Source organism: Phascolarctos cinereus, unplaced genomic scaffold (assembly GCF_003287225.1).
Source record: "Phascolarctos cinereus isolate Bilbo 61053 unplaced genomic scaffold, phaCin_HiC Scaffold_9;HRSCAF=440, whole genome shotgun sequence".
In the NCBI taxonomy this organism is placed as follows: domain Eukaryota; kingdom Metazoa; phylum Chordata; class Mammalia; order Diprotodontia; family Phascolarctidae; genus Phascolarctos; species Phascolarctos cinereus.
In genome coordinates this window covers 33,518,153-33,541,844 of record NW_027556402.1, presented here as the reverse complement: position 1 = coordinate 33,541,844, position 23,692 = coordinate 33,518,153, and the positions used below count along the sequence as shown (strand labels likewise).

Sequence of the window (23,692 nt, the reverse complement as noted above, 5' to 3'; positions counted from 1 at the left end):
CAATGAGATTGGAAATTGATTTCCTAGCCAACAACGATCAGTGGGGACTTTGGCACATCCCCTCTCAATTCCTGCATTCCCTTCAAATTCCACCCTGGGGTCAGCACCGTAGCCCCTTCATGGTGGGAGTCAGAACAAGCATATTTACTGAGCAGCTTCCAGAAGAGGGTTGTAATTTCTGTTTGGTAATCCCAGAGCAGGGTCCACTGTGCTAATCTGAAGGTCTATTTGTCTAAGTTGATTTACACATGAGCAAGCAGAAGTCCTAATGGGCAAAGTAAGGAGGAGTGAAAGGGCAAGGATTCCTTGGGAAGAACATAGAACCACCAAAAGAGTCTTAGGTGGCCACCTGACTTCTCCTTTCCCCTCCTCTGCCCTTCAGGTAGATCACTGGGCTGGTTAAGTCCTTCCAAGTCACATGAATGGGTCTACTTCTCTCCTCATTAGACAATGGATAGATTGCTGGACCTGAAGCGACGACGACCAGAGTTCAAATCTAGCCTCTTACTAGCTGTGTGACACAAGGAAAATCATTTAATCTCTCTTAGTCTCGGTTTCCTCATCTGTAAAATGGGAATGAGAATAGCACCTTCCTGGCAGGGTGGTTGTGAGAATAAAATGAGGCAATAGTATTTTGAAAGTTATTTGTACTTGACTTTGAGTCAGGAAGACCTGAGCTCAAATTCAGCCTCTAACATTTACTAGCTGTGTGACCCTAGGCAAGTCACTTCATCGTTTGCCTCAGTTTCCTCATTTATAAAATAGGGATAATAATAGCACCTATCTCCTAGGTTGTTGTGAGAATCAAATGACATAATAATTGTAACGTGCTTAGCACATACCCAATACATAGTAAACACTATATAAATGTTAGCTATCATTATTATTATTATTCAGGAAAGTACATATTTTCTTTGAATTACTGATTAATTACTGAGTACTAATTACTGAGACTAATGTCTCTTCTAACTCATAGAAGATAATGTAGCATGACTAATATGGAAATAAATATGTTTAACATGATTGCATATATACAACCTATTTCAGATTGTTTGCCCTCTTGGGGAGGGGGAAGGGGAAAGAGGTAAGGAGAAAAATTGGAACTCAAAATCTTCTAAAAATGAATGTTGAAAACTATCTTTATATGTAATTGAAAAAAATAAAATAAAATTTACATAAAAATTAGATTAAATTTTTAAAAAGAAGATAATGTTGCAGTCCTCTACTTCAATAATATAAAGCTGATCTTACACTTCAAATAGTCTTGTTCAGTTTCTAAATATACTGGTCAGTGGTTGAATGAATGAGAACTGCCCTCAACTAATGTATCTAGCCAGCCCTAGACCATGCTTCATATTGTATCTAGCCCTCTATCAGGATACTAAGGCCCACCTGGCTCAGGTATCCTGGCATTTGCCTTGCCCCCAAGAATCTAACTCTACCCATATTTCCAGGTTTATGTCTTTTGCTCTTGTTTTAAGAACAATAATCATTATCAATACTACCATTGCCACTGGAAATGGTGTGACAATCTATGGCTCCATTCTTACTCCCTGTGATTCAGCTAACCAATACTCCCTTCTCTCACTCTCATATGTACATTATCTCCTTTTAGTAAAATATAAGTTCCTTGAGGACAGGCACTGTCCCACTTTTGGATTTGGAACTCCAGAAACTAGCCCAATACTTGCACATGCTTCCTTAATTCTCGTTGGCCAATCGAAACTGGTTTCTACAAACGCAGCTTTAGTCTGGGTAATAGCTGTGTCCTAAGGACTCTTTTAAATAAATCAAACTATTGAGAGGTGAACTCTGTCATTGCTTAGCTTTGACCTGAAGTTGACTATTCAGCTGTGGCTCCCCCCAAATCCTGTATACCCGCTGATTACTTACCATGGTTTCAAGGTGTCCAACAGCCTCGAAGGTATACCCAACAGAATTATCAGTCATTTCACTCAAGACGTCGTTGATGGGTTTTGTGTAGTCCTTAGAGTTGATGCACTCTGTGGCTCCCACAGACTTGGCTTTATCAAATTTCTCTTTATTAAGGTCAATTCCAATGATCCTGGAAGCACCGGCTGATTTACAGCCCATAATAACTGAGAGGCCAACTCCTCCCAGCCCAAAGACAACACAAGTAGATCCAGGGGTGACCTGTGGTGATGTAAAAATACAGGACTTTAGTAATTCAATTGTACCAGTAAAAGTGATACTGTAGTAAGTCTGGAATCTTAGGAAACATGAAATCAAAAACATAACTAGCTTATTGTAGCCACTAGTAAACTGATTCTGATAGTGATACTTTGAAAAGATTAAAAATATAGGCAGTTCAGATATCAGAGACAGAGTACTGCACACCCTTCTATCTGCTACCTCAGAAACTTTCATGAAAGGAAAAATTCATAACTATGTTATCACAAGTAAACTTACTTATGTCTTTAGCAGACATTCCTTGATTCCACATCCCAATGTCTCCCTGCCCCTCCCCCACCCAAATCTTTATATTTACTCTGAATATATTACTTCCCCTAATAGAAGGTAAACTCCTTCAGGGCAGGGATGATTTCACTTCTTCTCTTTATATCTCAGTGCCTGGCACACAGGCCTTTAATAGAAGTGGATGGATTGATTGATTTCTGCTTGTCCAAATATTTCAACGGATCCATAAACTCAATAATAATGGTACTTCTATGGTACCACAGCACAACTATAATCAATCGTTCTGCCAGGTTCTTGTCGTATTTGTTTCATAGAGTCTGTATGGGAAAATCTACCTAATGCCCTGAAGGACTTTTTCTAGGTCTGTTTACATTCAGTAGAGACCAGTACATCCCTTCAGCCGCCAGTAATCAACCTCTCTCACCATGTAACTAGCCTACTTTCTTTGCCAATCATAAATTTTCTCAGTCATATATCTTTTTACACTAGTACTGGACACAACTGAACAAAATCCAACAAATTAAAATGCAACAAACATTGATTAAACATCAACTATATGGAAGGCACCAAAGACAGTTTGGGAAAATGGAAAGCAAAGGAGTTTTGTTCATTTTGATAACTGAATAGATTATTATTGAGTTATTCTAAAATGATTTTAGAGCTGTTCTCTATAGCATTAAGAAGTGAATAGCCATTAACATTGTACCATCCATAAAAGATGGTTCTGAAGTAAACAATTAGTATATTTATAGGACCAAAAATTTTTAGAATAGCTCCAGGAACACTTAATAGTGGGATTAAAAAAAATCTTAACCATGTTATGTCGTTTAGAATGTACTGTACGGAATTTTGAAACAAAAATATGCCTCAGAAGTACTCTTCTGCTTCATGGTCTCACTGGCCATAGCAGATATGCCAACTGAGATACCCACAAAATATTCTTTTGGACCACCTTCCCAAACATCAACCAGGTCAAGACCCCAGTTTAGTGGATTATACCCTATCTACTATTATTCACCACAATGTTCTACTTCATTAATATGCTTCATAGGTGCCATGTAGCCTTGTTACTTTAAAGGTACAGAGGATGAGGGAAGAAGTCCCATCTGAATACATGGCAAATAATAATAACAGAATATTTTAAAAGATGTAGTTTCATTGGTAGGTCCTTTATGGTAGGAGAAATCTCTTAAAGCTTTATCCCATGCAGACTATGCTAGTTATTCTTTAAAAGACATTGAAAGTGTCTTTAAGAGAAGTGAGGTATCCCAGTGGATAGAGCACTGGACCTGGAGTCAGGAGGAACTGAGTTCAAATCCGGCCTCAGACACTTGACACTAGCTGTGTGACCCTGGGCAAATCACTTTATCCTGACTGCCTTACCCCTAAAGAAGGGGGGAGGTCTTTAAGAATTAATTAATTCAGTAGATTAAGCCTGGGACAGTTGATATAGATCCTCTGTATCCTACAGAAGGGCACAAAATAAAGAAGGCAAAAAATAAATAAAGAAGGCATAAGGAGTCACCAACTCTTCCTTCATGGTTCTGATTGGCAGATGAATACAGGAAGAGGGAAACTACACCCAAGTGAACTAATGCTATATCCTTGAAAAAATAGTTTTTCTCCGCTATGACTAAATAAACCTCTTTTTGTTAACTGTTAGACGTTCCGCAAGTGTCTTATTTCATTCCAGTCCTGAACATCCAGTATCACGGATTTGGTTCAGACCTGAAACTTTTGGGTTTCTGGTCTGTGGGACATAGACTCTGAAAGCCCAGGGATAGCTCTTTGGCCCATCTATGACCAGAATGAAGATCATTTTAAACAACCATACTGTCGACATCCTAGAGGACATTGACTTCTTTCTGCAAAGTTAGGCACTTATTGTGAAGGGCTCCAGAGAAATGGAGCATCCTACAAAGAGATTTCAACCATAACAATGTTGATTCCAGTACCCTTGGGAAGAAGAAGAAAAGCTCCAGGTTGACAAATATGGGGAAAAGAACTCTCCACTCTTTGTAACATCAGTAGACATGTGCAAAACACGATCAAAGGCATTTCCTTGAGTGATCGGTAAGAGAAGCTTATATGTGCTTGCTTACTTCCTCATTAAAATTGTTATTCAAGATAATAGCTCACTTATTGAAATCAGAATTTTTTGGGTGAAAAATAGATCCAAAGAGTGCTTGTGAGACCAAGCATAGTTTGTGCTATTTCTCAGACCCCCAAAGATGAGTTAATTCATGAAGGAAATGATATTGAATTTGTATTAATCTCGGCTGCCCTGACTTAACAGGCCATAACAGTTAAAGAAAAGAAAAAAAAAAGAAGGATATCAGAAAATTTCTGGATGGGATTTACATTTCTAAGAAAGGCACAGTACAAAAAAAATTTTGGAAAAAAAAAAAAGCACAGTACAACACACTGATAAAGAAGTTGAAAAGGTTGTCCGGATGCCACAAGCAATATTCTGAGGATTTGACACTTCCTCGAGTATTATTAAAAAACTTTTTATGAGGATAAACAAAAACAAAAAAGAAAATCCAGGGCCAGCCACCTCTTACCCCAATGAGACCTTGGTGTAATATTTTATTTACTACTTTCAAGTTGAGGCAATTCCATTTTGCAATGCTCTGAGTGGCACCACTCCTCACATTTCATATCTCCTAGTAAGGAGGTATACTTCCCATTTCCTCATTAGACTATGAATATCCACTGATGTTGCACATAGGCAGACAAAAAAGCACCTGTTCAATCAGGACACCCCAAAGTGATGTTTCTTGCTGCCTTTAGGTTCATTCTAGAGCAAACTTCACAAACTCCATCATTTGTCTCTTCAAGGAGAATGTGAAATTCATTCTTCCATTTAGAGGCAACTTTTTTCTTTATTCTGGTTTCATTGATATTGAAAAGGTTCAGATTCAGTAAGTCCATTAGTATATCCATTTGTCCTAGCTAAGGTGGTTAGGTGGTACAATAAATAAAGTGCTGGGCATGGAGTCAGAAAGATCTGAGCTCAAATCTGGCCTCAGACACTTATTAGCTGTGTGAACTTAGGCAAGCCATTTAACTGCTGTCTGCCTCAGTTTCCCCAACTGCAAAATGTGGATCTTAATAGCACCTACTTCTCAGAGTTGTTGTAAGGATTAAATAATATTTGTTAAGTGCTTAGCATAATGCCTAGCACATAGTAGATGCTTCATAAATGCTTATTTCCTTTCTTCCTTATTGATCAGGATATCATGTATCAATACCCAAATTGACATTTATAGAGTATCTAAAGACTGTGGGCTATTTAGCACTCTCTGCCCCAGTGTTCACCACTGACACACCATCACTGAAGAAACAGATAGCTACCATACTAGGATAACCACCATTTTGTATTAAAAAAAGTTTTGGTTTTTTTTTCCAAAGGTTACTATGGCAAAATAATTCATCATCAAATGGTGGGCCTACTGGCGATGAGATTTTCTGCACTTAGATAGGCAGGTCTTTGGAAAAGCTAATCAGTGTGTTGGTAAAACTTACCAGACCTGAGTTCTGCTGGCATAACTCTTAAGAACCCACAGTTACCTCCAAATTTAAGAGAAATTTTGCAATAGATTTGATAGAGGAGATTTTTAGTTTTAAAAAATTATGCCCATTGTTCCTAATCTACACAAAATATAACTTTGTGAGACCCAAACAGAGGAGATTTTATTGTGCATTCTTTTCATTTTCTGAGCCATATTTTTGACTTGTAGCTGTTATAGGTGTTGACTCCTCCATTACAATATGAGCTCCTGTAAGACAAGGATGAACATTCTTTTCTGTTTCCCCATATTTTGCTCATAGTGACTGCTTAATAAATGTTTTATCATTCATTCATTCATTCATGCATGCATGCATTCATTTCTATTGTGACCAATGGGAATTCATCCAAACCATTGATATAACATATTAGAGACTATTCCTAATGCCAAAAGCATCTGAATGAGGAATAAGAATTTTGGACTGTCTGAATGTTTTTGTCCCTATATCTTCATATTTGTGGAGCCAGAGGCTTCTGGGTGATTAAATGGATATTTCATTGTTTGTTCAGCTATCTGGTATGGTATAGACAGTACCTGAATGTAGCTTGTGTTTTGAAACTTTTAGCATCTGCACAAATCTCTACCATGCCAAGAAAAGCATCTTTCATAAGAATTAAGTCTTTCATATCCTCACCTTGGCAGTGTTCATTGCAGCCCCATAGCCAGTGGAGAATCCACAGCCGATCAAACACACCTTCTCCGGAGGAGCAGCAGCATCGATTTTAGCCACTGAAGTTTCTTCCACCACTGTGTACTCAGTGAAGGTACTGGTGTTCATGAAATGGTAGACAGGCTGCCCTTTGCAGGTGAATCTGGTGGTGCCATCAGACAATACCCCCTTACCTGTAACACTATTCAATATATTAAAGGCATCAATAAATGAATGCAGCAGTAATGGGACAATCAAAATGAAATCTCTGTAGAAAAGACACTCACTCAGCCTTCACACAGAAATTGCCATTAGGATTTATGCAAGAGGAGCATTTTCCACACTGTGGCAGGAAGAGAGGAATAACCTTATCTCCTGGAAGAGAAAAGATTATGATGTGAAATATTGCTTAGGAACCATCTTTTACCACATGCCAGGCACCTATCTTAGGTGTTTGGGGAGTGTGAGTGTGTGTTTGGGGTGATATAAAGAAGTATGAAATGTGGGTTCTGTCTATAAGAAACCATACTCTGGGGCATAGACAATTCTACTATGTTATGGAAATGCTTGCTTTATTTCATTAAGTTCAGAATAAAATAAGTAAGATTTAGATAAGCAGCATAACTTGTATCTAACACTCAAGTCCTCTGACTCCTAATTTGATGCTGTGAACCACATGGTCCTAATCATCTCATAGAACAAAGCAAATAAACAAATGCGAATTACCTAAAATGGTATACATGTGTGTGTATGTATATATACATATATATGGGGTGTACATACATATGAATGTGAATTAACAGAAATGGCAATAATTTCTAAATAATGATCTCTACTGATTTCTAGCTTAATCATCTAAGTAATAAAATGTATTCAGACAGACAGACAGACACACAGATAGATAGATTATAAAAAGAAACCGTACTCTGGGCACCTGAAACTACACATGAATGTGAGTTAGGAGAATAGCCCTGAGGGATGTTACACCATTAGAGAAAACTACAACTACAAATTCTACAACTTATATTTTTAGAGAATTTGAGAGGTTAAGTTACCTGCAAAGAGTCACACAGCAAATATATATCAGAGACAGGATGTGAATTCAGGACATCCCAACGCTGAGGCTGGCCACCTCTATCTACCAATTCTCAAAGGCATAGCAACACTTTTTGCCATAGCAAAAAAAACTGGCCACAAAGTGGGTGCCCTTTGATTGGGGTGATTAAACAAACTGTGGTATATGAATATAAGAGAGTTTAATAATGCTATAAGAAATGAAGAATATGGGGATTTAGAAAAATACGGAAATATCTAGGTAAGAGAAGAGAGTCCCCTCCTCAAAAACAAAAAACAAAACAAACAAACAAACCTCAGTTGATGGTTCAGAATGTAATCACAAAATAGTAATGATATGTTCCCTAGACCATAGAGATGAATCTACACCCTGATCACTTTATGAGATGTGAGCACCTGTCTTACTAAGTCTAGAAGGGAGTAAAATGATTGGATGAACAAACAAATTAGCCACACTGAGGCAGCTAGGTGTTGAAATGGATCACTTAACTTTAATTTGCCTCAGTTTCCTCAACTGCAAAATGGATGATAACAGTCCCTACCCCTTAAGAATCAAATGACATAATATTTGTAAAGGGCTAATTACAGTCCCTGGTACATAGTAAGTGCTTAATAAATGCTTATTTCCTTTCTCCCTCTCTTCTTCTCCTATCCCTCTGTTCTTCCTTCTTTCCCATCTTCTCTCCTTTCATTCCTTCCTTCTTTGTTCCTTCCCTTTCCTTTCCTCCCTCCCTCCCTTCCTTTCTTGTTCCTTCCCTCCTTCCTTCCTTTTGCTTTCCTTCCTTCTTCCCTTCCTTCCTTCCTTCCTTCCTTCCTTCCTTCCTTCCTTCCTTCCTTCCTTCCTTCCTTCCTTCCTTCCTTCCTTCCTTCCTTCTTTCTTTCCTTCCTTCCTTCCCCTCAACCACAGGCTGCTTATGGAGTAGGTACTGGTGGGTGGGGGAGAGGGAGAAAAAGGAATTGTCAGAGTCTATGTCTCTGAAGAGACACACATTCCAGACAGATATGGATATAGGGAGGGAGTCACTTAATCGGGGTAGGGGCTGGGGAGGAAGCAGTTTTAAGGAGTGTGACCCTATCAGCAGAAAAGAAAGTAGGAGAAAGATGGAGACCAGTCCCTGAGATCCCAGCTGAGTAATCTGCCCAACAAAGGTGCAGAACCCAAGAGGAAGTGCATGAAGACTTAAGGAAGAAAAGCCTTCCAGGCCCTACAGTGTCAAGAGTTAAGAATTGCCTTTGTCACATGTGTATCCTACACGTATGCCTCATTGGTACTATATTCTAAGCATGAACCCACTCTTACCATGGATGGCACTGTGTCTATTCATGAGAGAGTGTGCCCCAGGTTTATGGGCAGAAGAAGGTTGTGTTGTACCTACTTTTCTTGCTCTGACATTTAAGTAGTTGCATTACTCAATATTCCTGTACCTCAGGAAGTTCTTAATCTTTTTATCTGTCTTTGACCCCTCAGGCAGTCTGATAAAGCCCGTGGACCCCTTCTCAGAATAAGGTTTTTAAATGCATAAAAAAATTCATACAGGATGACAAAAGAAACCACTTATATTGAAATTCAGTTTCATGTGTAATCTTTTTTTTAATTATACTGTAACATAGCTTATAAAATAAAATAAAATAAATATAACATAACATAATGGAAATGCCTGTTTTATCCCATAAATTAAAAAGGAAAGAAAAGAAATATAGTTATAAAAATTGTTTATGAAAAACAAATTCATAGACCCCAGTTAAAGACCCCTGCCTCACCTGGTTTCACTGTAGTTACCCCTTCTCCAATACTCTCCACAATGCCACTTGCTTCATGTCCCACAATTACTGGAAACTTAGTAGTCATTGCTCCACTGACGACATGGTCATCTGTACGACAGATCCCTGTGGCCAAGATCTACATGGAAAGAGAAAGACGACTGAACTCTGGGGTAACATGACATGTTGGTCATAGAAGGAAGGGACTATTTGGGTCATTCTTAAGTGAAATGCATCTTATATTTAAAGACTATCCTCTTATAAATATATCAGTGCTTTCCATTGTGTTGGGTGTGTTACCAACTCTAAGGTTCTTGTGCCAAGGGAATTTTCGTCATGAGGGAGTATGACCCAGCAGGGCAGTGACATGTCATATGAAGTGACATGCAGTACTCAAATGGAAGAACTAAACCAAGTGTGATCATCTCATCAAAGGTCTACATGATTTGGGATTTTTTTAGCTTTTTACGTCTCACAAAACATTTTCGCCTGGGATGATCTCAAAGAGTAGGTCAAAAGAAAGTGAGCTTTTTCTGAAAGCTCCTACTAGTATTGATTATCCCAGTGGTAGGCGTGAGGAACTATTTGTCGCAAGGTTGGCAAGCTGCAGAAGATTCTTTGATCTCAAACATTGTTTTAAGGTAACAGAAAAGTTAAATTGAAATTTACGGTGAATCTCAACCCTAGGGAAAATGCAAAGGGCTATGGCTAGATTATTGGAGGATGAACCATGGGAAGTAGCCAGGAAAGGAAATAAGAAAGGTTTTTAGGAAATTGGTCATTATTCAAGGCACACAGAATTTCTAAATATTTTGTTAATGAGAAAAAATGGTATAAATTCATGTGATTCTATTTTGATTTTTTTACTATAAAAATGTACATATCTTTAATTGTGAGGGCATATCTTATTTTATTATTTTATAAATTCCAATTCAATTCAATAAGAATTTATTAAAGTATACAAAACAAAATGCTAAGTACTAGGTGTACAAAAATAAAACCAAACTGTCCCTGTCTTCAAGGAGCTTGCGCTCCACTGAGAGCAAATGTGTAAATACAAAATGCTAAGTGAATATAAATAGATTTGAGGTGATGGAGAGGCCAACAATAACTGGGGAGGGGTGATCAGGAAAGGTAGTGCTTGAGCTGAGCCTTGAAGGGGGCTCAAGATTTCAAGAGGGGGAGGTGAGGAATGAAGGCATTCCAGGTGTAGATCCCGTATACATGCATGGTGATGGGAGATGTAACATTATATAAAGAGGACTGAAAGTAGATCAGTTTGGCTGGAAAATAGCATATGTGAAAGATAACAGTGTGAAGTCAGTCCAGATTGATTGTTTGGAGCCAAATTGTGAAGGGATTTAAATATCAAGCAGAAGAATGTATCATAAAGGCTAAAACGTCTTCCAGACAGTAACATGGTCAGACCACGGCTTTAGAAATGTAAATTAAGCAACTGTTTGGAGGAAGAACTAGTCAAGGGAGAGACTGTGTCTATAATGGGACTATGGCAATAGTCCAAGCGGGAGGTGAAGAAAGTCTGAACAATTATGTGGTACATGCAAAAGGAGAGAAGGGGACAATTTTGAGGGATGCTATTGAGGGAGAATCAAAGCTTGTTCATGGGGGAGAAGGGAAAGTGAGGAATTACACCTGTCTTTGAGTTTGAACACCTGAGTGGTTGGAAGGAAGGTGATGTCCTTGATAGAAATAGAAGCATTAGGAGAAAGGGTGGCACTGGGTGGTTGGGAGGAGAAGAGATAAGTTCAGCTTTGGACATGTCGAATTTGAGAGGTTAATGTGATATCCAAATGCAAAGGGTTCAATAAGCCGAGGAAAGGGATACAGAAGAAAGGAAGTTGCTGTAGAAACAAAAGGGATTAATGAAATCCATTTGAAAATAGAAGATCAATAATGAAAAACTGGATTTTTTTTAAAAGAGATCATTGATGCTGTGTTGGTCGGAGTGTGAAGAGCTGAAAGAGGCAAGATATGAGAGGATAGAAGCAACTAGGAGCAACAGATTATGAGAGGGAGGAGAAATGGAGAGAGAGAGACAGAGACAGAGAGAGACAGAGACAGAGAGACAAAAAGGCAGAGACAGAGACAGAGAAACAGGAAGAGACAGAGAGAGAGACAGAGATATCAAGACAGAGAGAGACAGACAGAGAGAGAGACAGAGACAGAGAAAGACAAAGAGAGAGACAGACAGAGAAGAGAGACAGAAACAGAGAGAGGCAGACACAGAAAGAGACAAAGAGACAGAGAGACAAAACACAGAGAGAGACAGAGAGAGAGAGGGAAGGAGGGGAGAGACAGAGACAGAGAGAGAAGAGAGACAGAGACAGAGACAAAGAGAAATAGAAAAGTCAAGCTTGGGTTTTTAAAGGACTAGGAAGCCTGGGCATGTTTGCAAGCATCATCTAAGAAACTACTGGATGATAAAATAGTAGAAGGAATGGAGAATGGGAGCAGCAAGTTTTCAGAGGAGACAGGATGTATAGGCCTTGGCGAGCAGAAAGGCAACCTCTTCGTGGACCATAGCAAAGGAAGCCAGAATGGGCAACAGTGTGGAGAGTGTTTGAGGAATAGAATCAAGGACAAGAGAAAGTGTACTAAAAATAGGCTCAATATTTTCAATACAGTATAAGGCTTTTTATTTTCAGTGAAGTATAAAGCAAAAGCATCCTCTGCTGAGAGAGTAGGATGCTGTATTATAGGTAGCTCTCGGACAAAAGAGATGGCTTGGAGGATAAATATTTTTTAAAAAGCACAGAGTCAATGAAGGCAGAATAAATGAATTGTTGTGCAGAAGGGGAGGGGCAGTTAAGAATAGAGAACAGCAATTTGGAGAGGCCTCAGTCAGCAGAGTTGTGTGATTCCTTGTGCCAGGATTTAAAGCATGAGAGTACAGGAAGAAGAAGCCAAAGCTGGCCTAGCCCAGTGTTCCTTATCTAGAAGAAGATGACTAATGATTGGATAATGGGGCAAGGAGTTCAAGCACAGAGGACAGTGTGAATATGTTCCTAATGTCAATCAATAGAAAATATTTCATAGCTAGCTGAGTCTGAGGAGATTTTGTTCAAAAAAAGTCATTACTTTTCATTATTATTAAGGTGCTCATTCAATAAATATTTAACAAGGGAAAGAAAGATGCCATGGTCCAGCACAAATATGCAAGTGAAATCTGTGTTTCATCGATCCAGATGTTGCCTCCAACCATGTAGATTAGAAGCCATTCAAGTCTGCCCACCTTCTTATGTGACTTCCTACATTCCCCATTGAATGTGCTGTAGTCCTATAGGAGCCCCTGGAGGCTGTCTGCCTTGCTTTCATTGAGTGATCTGCCTATCTTTTTGAAGCAAACATTTCCATGAGGACATCCTTTATTTCAGAGATCCTTTGCTCTCAGCCAACATGCATCTTTCCATTGCCCTCTACTTGATATCCATTTTGAATTCTCCTATCAGAAATATTTATTCTAAATTCTTCTGAGCCTCTAATCTTTTGTGACTCGTAGATGAAAAGAAAAAAGAAGAGAAGAGAAGGGAAGAGAAGAGAAGAGAAGAGAAGAGAAGAGAAGAGAAGAGAAGAGAAGAGAAGAGAAGAGAAGAGAAGAGAAAGAGAAGAGAAGAGAAGAGAAGAGAAGAAGAGAAGGAGAGAAGGAGGGGAGGGGAGGGAAGGGGAGGGAAGGGAGGGGAGGGAGGGGAGAGGAGAGGGGAGGGGAGGGGAGGGGAGAGGAGGGGAGAGGAGAGGGGAGGGGAGGGGAGGGGAGGAGAGGAGAGAGGAGAGGAGGGGAGAGGAGAAGGGAGGGGAGGGGAGAGGAGAGGGAGCGGAGGGAGGGGAGGGGAGGGGAGGGGAGAGGAGGGGAGAGGAGAGGGGAGGGGAGGGGAAGGGAGGGGAGGAGAGAGAGAGGAGGGGAGAGGAGAGGGGAGGGAGGGGAGAGGAGAGGGGAGGAGAGGAGAGAGGACAGGAGGGAGAGGAGAGGGAGGGGAGGGAGGGGAGGAGAGGAGAGGGGAGGGAGGGAGGAGGGGAGGGGAGGGGAGGGGAGGGGAGAGAGAGGAGAGGAGGGGAGGAGAGGGGAGGGGGGGAGGAAGGAGAGGGGAGGAGAGAGAGAGGAAGGAGGGGAGAGGAGAGGGAGAGGGGAGGGAGGGGGGAGGAGAGGAGAGAGGAGAGGGGAGGGGAGGGAGGAGGAGGGGAGGGGAGGGAGGGAGGAGAGGAGAGAGGAGAGGGAGGGGAGGGAGGGGAGGAGGAGAGGGGAGGGAGGAGAGGAGAGGGGAGGAGAGGAGAGGAGAGGAGAGGAGAGGAGAGGAGAGGAGAGGAGAGGAGAGGAGAGACCAGGGTTGGTGGGGGTGGGGGGGGGGAGAAAGGAAGATGAGCACCTAAGTAGGCATCACAACTCCAAAACTGCAAAATTACAAATTGACATAAAATGAAATTGGCATAGAATTAATAGATTAGGAAGCATTAATCTACAGCCTTCTGAATATGATTCTCAAAAGATGATATTAGAGACATCTAGTTCTGGGTGACTCATATTCCCTTCCTAATGCATTTCTGAAGCTTTGACCCAAAGTCCTTATGGGGGTGATGATGCTGTAGGTTTGGTTGTATTTATCTCAGCTATGGGGATCCAAACACCTTTCTAAGAGAACTGTCCTAAAAGGAATCTTTGAAGAATAGAACAACAGCAATATTGGCAGCTACAGTTGAGGCCATGCCTAATGTCATGAGGGCAAGAACATGATGCAGAACTATTTAACTTGTTAGCCATGCCAGTGGTATAGCTCCAAGAATGCTGTTTCTTTACATCAGGGACCCTTAACATCATGGGATTACAAGCCCAGCAAATATTCTTTTATTGTTTGTTTGTTTTTAGGCAACTGGGGTTAAGTGACTTGCCCAGGGTCACACAGCTAGTAAGTGTCAAGTGTTTGGTCTGAGGCTGGATTCGAACTCAGGTCCTCCTGACTTTAGGGTCGATGTTCTATCTACTGCACCACCTAGCTGCCCCTCCCAGCAAATGTTTAGAATGGTGTTCACTTAGGTGTCGACTGATACAATATCACTTAAGACTTGGAGTCAAGTCCCACTTTTGACCCATTTTGGCTATTTGAGTCTGGGCAAGTCACTTAACTAATTAATGTCTCCAGGCAACTCTGAGTCTCTAAGTTGAAGAACAGGCACTGATCTGCATTGCAAGAGTTTTCTCTTTGACAGTTCCCTATCAGAAAGAAATCTCAGGCCTTCTCTCTCTCTTTTTTTTTTTTTGTTCTGGTGATTTCAAGTTTAATTGCTGGGGTAGTGGAGAAAAATGAAGTCATGTACCTTTAAGGCTGGTGCCATCTTTGTCTCAGGCCTTCTCTTAAGGAAAAAAAAATAGTCTGTATTACAAACGTCAGTACCTTAATTCGAACTTCATAGGCTTTTGGTGGGGCAACTTCCACCTCCTCGATGGAAAAGGGCTGTTTCAGGCCCCACAACACAGCAGCTTTGCATTTAATCACCTAGAAAAAATAGCAAGAACATATTCATGTGACATATTCATCAACCCATAAATCTTGGCACTTGACTAGCGTAAGCATGGGAAAGTCCATTGCAAGAAAGGAATGGATGAACAAGTGGTGGTGTGTGGTTGTGATGGAATACTACTGTGCTATAAAAAATGATAAGCTCAGTGACCTTAGAGAAACATGGATAGCCTTGCATGAAAAAATGGACAGCGAAGTGAGCAGAACCAAGAGAACGCTGTATACAATGACAGCAGTATTGTTTTAAGTACTTTGAGTGACTAAGGGCATAAGAATGAAGATGCTATCTGCATCCAGAGAAAGAACTAATAAATAGAAGTATGTATAGAATGATTTTATATATGTGTATATATACACACACACACATATCTGTGTCTAATGTAACCATCTCTAGGGTAGGGAAGGAGGGAAGAAAAAAAAGGGGAAAAATTTACATAATAACTTTATTATATATTTAAAAGGAATAGTAAGTTGTACATAATAGACTTGCGGTTTTATGCGCAATCATCTTTTTAAAAAATTATACTGTTATGGAAATGCTTGTTTTATTCCATCAATTAAAAATAAATAAATAAAAATGTTTCTTAACAAAAGAAGCATTCTGTCAGGGTGGGCTATTCAGCTAACCTTCCTCAAGACCAGGACTTTTTCCATGCATTTGCAAGTTTAAGTTGCAAAACTACTACATTTGTAGAAATACTTGTCCCTCTGAAGGCTGGAGACATTGACACGAAAAGCATTGGAAGAAAGGAAAAATGAACTCATAGGTTTCAGTGAAATTCTGGGTCTAGAAGTAAAGGAAAGGAAGAGGTTGCAAATCAGAAATATCTTAGAGGAGCTGAAACTGTGAACTGACTCCCAAAGAAAGCTGGTCTACCAGCTCGCCCCCTCCACGTCCAAAGGATTCACCCTAACCCCTGTCCCCACTGAGCCAGCATTTCCTCCCTTCCTTATGTTCCATCACCTGATACAGTACTTCACCAATTAGGCATTTAGTTGAGTTAAAGGAAACCTTTTAAAAATGCAAATACTGACTGTCAGTCACTAACATTAGAGTCGGTCAGTCAATAAACATTTATTAAGTGCCTACTATGTACCAGGTGCTGTGGTAAGTGGTAGGGATAGAAATAAGAAAAAAAGAAAAACAGTCTTTGCCCTAAAGGAGCTTATGATCTAATGGGGAGGGGGAAGAAAACACATAAAAGGAGCTGAAAAGCAAAGGAGTGGAGGGAGCCGGGTAAGTACCCAACATTGGGGTGTAGTGGAAAAGTCAGAGAAGTTCAAAGATAGTGCAGACAGGTAAGAAATGAGGAAGTGTTCTGAACTGTACCACCTCCTTAAATGGAAGGCTAAAAGTTTAGAAGCCCCACTCTCCAATAAGAGGGACAGAGGATAATGATGACGTGGAATCCCAAGGCTGACAGGATCTTGAATGATCGTGAGGTTTTCCCCCAAAATGAGCTTCCTGGACCCTTGGGGGAAAGTCAGAGAAGTCCCGACACAGCGCAGTAGGGTGAATTCACTCAATCAGCTTTCTTGCCTCCTAGCTCCCAGGTAGAGTCAGCAGCCTTAAAGGAACTAGGCTTTTGATTGCAAAGTGTTGACATCTCTTTCTGCACCCCGGAATGTTTTGTGGTATAGGGTGGCCTAGGTGGGTGACTCTGTTGGGATCACAAAGGCAGCAATGTGAGAGAAAGACGACAAAGAAGGAGTCTGAAACTGAGGCAGGAAGATGATGTCTACTTTGTCTACTTTGGAATTTTACCAGGGCCAGCCCTACATCATGGAGTCTGGGAAGAAACCCTGAAATAGGGTCTCAGGAGAAAATGATGATTATCACACTATTTTGAAGCAAGCATCTGGTGCAATCTGGCTGATGTTAGAATAGACAGTAGATGACTTGGTATACCAATTCTCCATACTTGTCCTTGAGGTGCTGGGGTCAGTGGCGCTGCTACAGGCCTGAATCTCTGGTCCTCATCTTCACCCATTTTTCTAGTTCTTCTGTCTTCTGATCTACCTAAATAAGGACCCCTCCAATTTGTCCCCTGGTCTCTTTCTGCCATAAGTGCTATTTGTGCCCATGAAAGGTATGTGGTGAGATACATCTAAAGAGACAAGCTGTGCTGAGTGACCACAAGATGAGACAAGCCAATGAGAATTTTTCCAGAGCTCAGGTGGCAAGGCTCCCTGGCTTTCAGGAGAGAGACTATGGGGTTAGCTCCCTAGGGGCCAGCATAGAAAGCAGCCACAGTGGATGCTCTGAGACTTTCTCCCATGAGGACTGTTTATGCAGATCCTTCATACACTCACTTTTTCCACATTTTGCCACCTACTGCTGAGGTGGATCCAACATGAAAGCCAGGGAGCCTTGCCGCCTGAGCTCTGGAAAAACATCTCATTGGCTTGTCTGTAACCTTGGGCAGAGGTGACCGAAACTTAAGATTAGGCGAGATTTAAGGGCTATCAGGGGAACTGCTCACAAGTCTATGGACTTCATATTAGCCATTCATTCACAGAGGGATGGAATTCAGAACACCTCAAGTTAGCTCAGGAAAGTTAGCATTGGAGGTGCAGTTACCAGATTCATCTAGTCTTTACACGAACCAGCTGGTCTCAAAATTAACCAAATTCAAATGCTCCTGAGTACATCCTCCATTCAAAGCCATTCTCAGCATTTCAAGCCCTCAGGTTAGGATTATATTTGCCAATATATGTCATCTATGACATAAAAAGCATTTATGAAGAAAAAATACAAGTTACTTTTGCAAATAATAGATCCGTGTCAAAATGAAAAAATAATTGACTAATTAAACTGATTTTGCTTTAGTGATAGCTTTGGTCATAAAAACAGGTGTTCCAACTGATGTATAAAAAATGATTTGGTCTTTTGAGGTATTTTTACATTCTGATTCTTCTAGACCTCTTTGGGCCATTTTGCCAAATGAAGTAAAGACCCAAACTCTTTTTAAACTGGACCCAATCTCTACATTTAAAGAATTTTAAGCATCTTTTTCCCCCCAATTATATGAACTTGCAAGCAGTAGTATGGTATGGTTTAAAAAAACAAAAAACACACAACTTTGCTTTAGAAAAGCATTGGCCTGCCCTTAGGCAAATCACTTAAACTCTCTGAGCTGCATATCTGTGAAATGAGATAAATAGACCTTTACTGGCTTTACATGGTTATTTTTAGAACTATATTTTATATCTGAGCAAGCTTTGCAAACTTTAAAACTCTACCAATTGCTCTCAACTTGGGGGTCTATGATAATTATTTATTTTTTTTTACATTTCAATAACTATATTTCAATATAATTGGTTTCCTTTGTTATTCTATATATTTTTATGCTATACATTTAAAAACATCATTCTAAGAAGTCCATGGACAACTAAAGTGTCCACAATACACAAAAAAGGTTAAGATCCTCTTCTCTACCTGCACACTCAGTTATTTTTTTGCCCACATAAGTAAGTCTTTAATGAGAGCCATTCTTACTTCTCATCCTCACACTGGTAATTGATATAAATCACATCCTTAAATAACTCATGGGCATGCCCAGTCTTTTGGTGCTGTTACAGATTTAACTTCTACCTTTTGCATTCCATCATTTAACTGTATAAAATTACAGCTGTCAGAGCAGAAGGTGCTAACATTCTAGCGAAATCAACTTAAAGTATATTCCTTCAGTCACTGCCAAAGTCCTAGAGAAAGGGCCCCCTTCCCCATAGTCATTCCATTCATAGTCCCCATTTTCATCCTGCAGCAATGAAAAGTTCTGCAGTATATATACATACACACACACATACACACACACACACACACTGTTTTTCATATATACATACTATATATATACATATAGTTACATATATAGTTATATACATGTATATATTAAAATAAAACATAATATAATGTAATGTAATACATATGCTAAGTGCTTGCCTGCCTAGGTAAACCTCTCCTCTCCTAAAATTTACATCCTTAAATAAGTAATTCAGATGCTGGAAGGTTGCAGAGTTACCCATCTCCCTAGTTGGTGATGAAGATACGGAATATTTTGCTTACTTTTCCTGCACTGATCATCCTGCCTCTCTTTTAGTTCTGGTCTTCAGAAGTCCTCTGACCTTGTGTGTGAACTAGCATGCCTTCAGGTAAATATTCTGTTTCAAAGGAACGCCTTCAAAAACATGACTCAGAGCCCTCAAGCCCTTCCTCTCACAATCTGGTCCCACCCCTTGAAATGCTGAAGTTTTGAAAAGAAAGAAAACAAAACTAACAGAGATGTGATGCATCTAAGGGAACCGAGATTTTAATCATAATAGTGAAGAACGGTGTAAATATTGTTTTTACCTTTGTAGCTACACGAAGTCAAAACAGATCAGACCACACCCTGAGAATTTAAACCCTGGCATTTTCTTCAACAGTTTGTTTTCTTTAAAGGCATCAGATGTTCAGAGCAATTTCTTCTCTTTCTGTTCTAGCCATTCACCTCAAACTCCCACTGACTATAACATATGGACTATATGATTAAATGAATATATGACTATATATGAACATATGACTATAACATGTTTTTCCAAACAGGAAAAGGGGGTCATAGAGGGAAATCCTGCTCAACACAGGAAGATGGTTTAACTCGGGGAGAGAGAAGAGTGCTCATCTTCAAGATGGATCTGCTGCGTCCAGTGACGGGTGAACAATGTGGATTTCTCTTGACCATGACTTCAGATTTTCCCAAGCCAACTCCGCCATTGTGGCACTGGTTAAGTTTGCTTCCCAAGCTACTCTCTGGACAGGGGGAATGGAGTTGAAAGCGTACTTACTCAGGAACAAGCAGTGGCCATTATAAACCATTTCTGCCCTGATTATATATTTGACCATTTCAGTATTCTTCTGCACTCATGACTTTTAACATGGCAAGTCTCACAGAGACATGACATAACTTCAGATTTTCCTCAGTTTTTAAAACTGGGGGGGGGGGGAAGTCAGCCAAAAAGATAAGATACTATTTAAAAGTCTCCACATTTGAACCTAATAACAATAATAACTAATTAACATTTATAGAGTGGTTACTATGTGTCAGGTACTGTGCTGTTTACAATGATTTTCTCATTTGATCCTCACAACAACCCTGGGATGTTAAGTGCTATTATTATACCCATTTTACATGTGAGGAAACTGAGGCAAATGAAGGTTAAGTGACTTCTCCAGGGTCACACAGCTAGTAAGTGTCTAAGGCTAGATTTGAACTCAGGTCTACCTGACTCCAGGCTGGCTTTCTATTGATTGTGCCACCTAGCTGCTGCCAATTCCATTAGGGCTGGGGGAAGAGTCAGTGGGACCCCTGTGATATATTATAAGGGCTCATCTGAAATTTAGATCAGTTTAGAGGTATCTAGCTCAGGCAGTTAGGTGGTACAGTGGATAGAGCACCAGGCCTGAAATCAGGAAGTCTCATTTTCCTGAGTTCAAATCTGGACTCAGACACTTACTAGCTGTGTGACCCTGGGCAAGTCCCTTAACCCTGTTGGCTTCAGTTTCTTCATATGTAAAATGAAGTGGAGAAGAAAATGGTAACCATGCCAGGATTTTTGCCAGGAAAATCCCACATGGCATCACAAAGAGTCTGACATGACTGAAAACAACTGAACAACAACAGGTCAGGCCATCTCCACATTATTGCTGAAATCCACTGATACGCTTTCGTGTGCCATTTGTGTTCCATTAGTAGATCTTCAGGATGTGTTACATAGAGGTTTAGGAGGAAGCACAAGAAAGAAGAAACAAAACAAGGCAGAAGGGAAAAAAAGAGCAGATAGTATGCTTCGATCTGCATTCAAACTCCATAGTTCTTTCTTTGGATGTGGATAGCATTTTCCATCACAAGTCTTTTGGAGACGTCTTAGATCCATGCATTGCTTGAGAAGGGCTAAATCTATCAATATTAGTCATCGCACAGCATGGCTGTTACTGTGTACAATGTTCTCCTGGTTCTGCTCACTTCACTCAGCATCAGTCTGTACAACTCTTTCCAGGTTTTTCTGAAGTCCACCTGCTCATCATTTCTTGTAGCACAATAGCATTCCTTTACATTCATATACCACAACTTTTTCAGCCATTATCCAATTGATGGACATCTCCTCAATTCCCAATTTAATTCTCAATCTTCTTAACCTTATGATCTACTTCCCCATTCCCTGGAGTTTATTTAGTTAAAGGAGTGAAATGATTAAAACTGAGCTTTAGGAAACTTGCTGCTTTTATATGTGAGCAACATTATTTTAAAAATAAAGGCAGCCCAAGCCCAAAGTTTCTTGCAGGGTTGGAGGGAGAGAGAGACAGACAGACAGACAGACAGACAGAGAGACAGAGACACAGACACAGACAGAGAGACAGAGAGAGACAGAGAGAGATACAAGAAGGGAATCACTTTGCTAATCTGGAAATACAAATTCATCTTAGCTACTGAAAGCTGTTTATGAGCAAAGGTGCTATGGTGCCAGCGTGGGTGGTGTTAACACAAAGAAAGAAAGATTTAAGTAAGCTATTTTCTCTTGACAAACTGGCAAAGCTAACCAGCACATTGGAAACTAGGTCAAATACAAAAAATAGGGAGGGGTGAATGGTACAGAGACAACATTTAACCTTTCTGCAGAACAATTCTTCTATATTGTAATAATTTATCCTCTAAACAAGGGTTCATAACCTGGGGAATGAATTAATAACCAAAACAATAATTGAACACTTAGTATATGGGAAGAGCTATGCTAAACACTGGGGATAAAAATAGAAAAGTCAGACAATCCCTGGTGTCAGGGAGGTCACCTTTTAATGGGGGAGAAAACTATATGGGAGCTTTAGCTACAAGTCAGATGGAAAGATCTCATGGTCCTTCGGGTACAGGAGGCAAGCAGATGGTAATATCTCTTCTTTCATGTTCATGTTAGTTTCTAATGTTGTGCCATTTGACAGTGCCAAGGATTTAGGTGGCAAGAGCTTTTACTGCGGTTGTAGCACCTTCAGGGGCAGTTGCCAGCTGTGTCATTATAGGAGTTCCCCCCAAGAATGATGGCAATGGGTACTGACCTGGAAATATCATTATTCTTAAAGATCTTGGGTTCAGGGTCTGGAGCTGTCTCCATGAGGCCTGAGGAGAGAATGGTCAAGGTAGGGGTGGTGGTCTGACCTTCCTGGAACAGGTTGCTTCCTGGGGACCGTGAACTTTTAAAAAAGTTTTTGATAACTGTACTTCAATATAATTGGTTTCCTTTCTATTCCTGTGCCTTTTATTTTATGTATTTGAAAATAAAAAGTCCATAGGTTTTCCTACACTGCTAGATGGCTGCATGACACAAAAAAATTTAAGAATTCTTGCATTAAGAGAATCAGCTAAAGGCTAAGTTGAAAGACCTGAAAGGACCATTCTCTGCCCAACCATCCCTGTCTTGGCTTCCCTTCCCTGCTGTGACCTTAGAGAAGACTGGTTCAATTATATATTCTACTGGGCCCTCCAGACATTTGCTCCCCTGGCCAGTGACCACTCACACTCTGCCAGATCTCAGGCCTGCAGTAATTGTACCACCAACATTCTCTGTTCTTATTCTCATGCTGCAGAAAATCAAGAGAATGTGCCCGACGTGGTCTACTACAAATTTACATTATCCAATCTCACTAAGACCCTTTTTGCTACATGGCAATCCTTCTCTTCTTCCCTGCCTCAATTACAGCACCAGCTGCAGCTGTTCCAAACTTCTACCCTACACAGACCCTGTGCCATATGACTCACTTCTTTTCCTCTCCCTCTCAGATAAAGATCTTGCTTCTTACTTTACTGAACAAAATGGAGGGTTTCCATTACGGATGCTTTCTTCATCCCTACACCACTCCTCCAAATCATTTTATGTGGCCCTACCCCACCTTTGCTCTTCTCTACTCCTTACTTCCAGGCTTTGAGAATGAGGTGGCCTTTCTCTTAGCAAAAGCAACCCCTCTACTTAGGTCCTTGTCTCGTCCTTCACTCTCTCCTCTGGGAGCTTGCCTCTTCAGTCATTGCCTCTCTGGCCTTCACCATCGATCACTTTTTACTTACTGGCTCCTTTCCTGCTGCCCACAACCCTACATCTTGATCTCAATCATCTTAAACACAGATGAACAAAAACCACCACCAACCAAACACACTTCTCTTGACTTAACCATCCCCTCAAGCTACTATCCTCCATCTTTCTTCTTTTCAGCAAATCACAGTTGGAAGGGAACCCTTATCCAAAGGAAAATCCCTCCCCCTGCTCACAACATATCTGACAACTAGACATGAAGCTTTGCTTGCAGACCTTAAATGAGGTCTTCTATTTTCCACTGCCTCCTTAGGCAGCATATTTATTTCTCTTAAATCTACTTGCTTTTCTTCTTGAACCTTTTTCAACTTCTGACATTGATAAACACCCCTTCTTCCCACAGAGTCCCTCCTCTCTCAGCTTCCACTGCTCTCTCTTCATACTCGTCTCCCTCTTTACCACCTCATACGGTGGGGCAGAGGAGAAGGGTTTAGGTTCAGGACTTAGTTCACTTCCTACATGGCACGATCCTACCATACTCCTCTGGGCTGGCTGGCCACACATTTAACCTGGAATCCTGCCTCCACAGCAATCATATCTCTGGCTCCAAG

At 40.5% G+C, this 23,692-nt stretch overlaps 1 protein-coding gene across 1 annotated transcript in view; it reads right to left on the bottom strand.

The window, feature by feature from the left end:
• The window catches only part of LOC110209846 (all-trans-retinol dehydrogenase [NAD(+)] ADH7-like), a 29,121-nt gene extending 9,910 nt beyond the window's left edge, over positions 1 to 19,211 (bottom strand). The window contains exons 1-6 of the mRNA XM_020988572.2: positions 19,093 to 19,211; positions 14,901 to 15,002; positions 9,496 to 9,634; positions 6,948 to 7,035; positions 6,646 to 6,862; positions 1,894 to 2,154 (exon numbers count right to left, since the gene is read on the bottom strand). Coding sequence (XP_020844231.1) covers positions 1,894 to 2,154; positions 6,646 to 6,862; positions 6,948 to 7,035; positions 9,496 to 9,634; positions 14,901 to 15,002; positions 19,093 to 19,110 — 825 coding nt within the window. The 5' untranslated portion in view covers positions 19,111 to 19,211. The remainder of the gene's footprint in view (positions 1 to 1,893; positions 2,155 to 6,645; positions 6,863 to 6,947; positions 7,036 to 9,495; positions 9,635 to 14,900; positions 15,003 to 19,092) is intronic.
• Between the last annotated feature and the right edge of the window lie 4,481 nt (positions 19,212 to 23,692).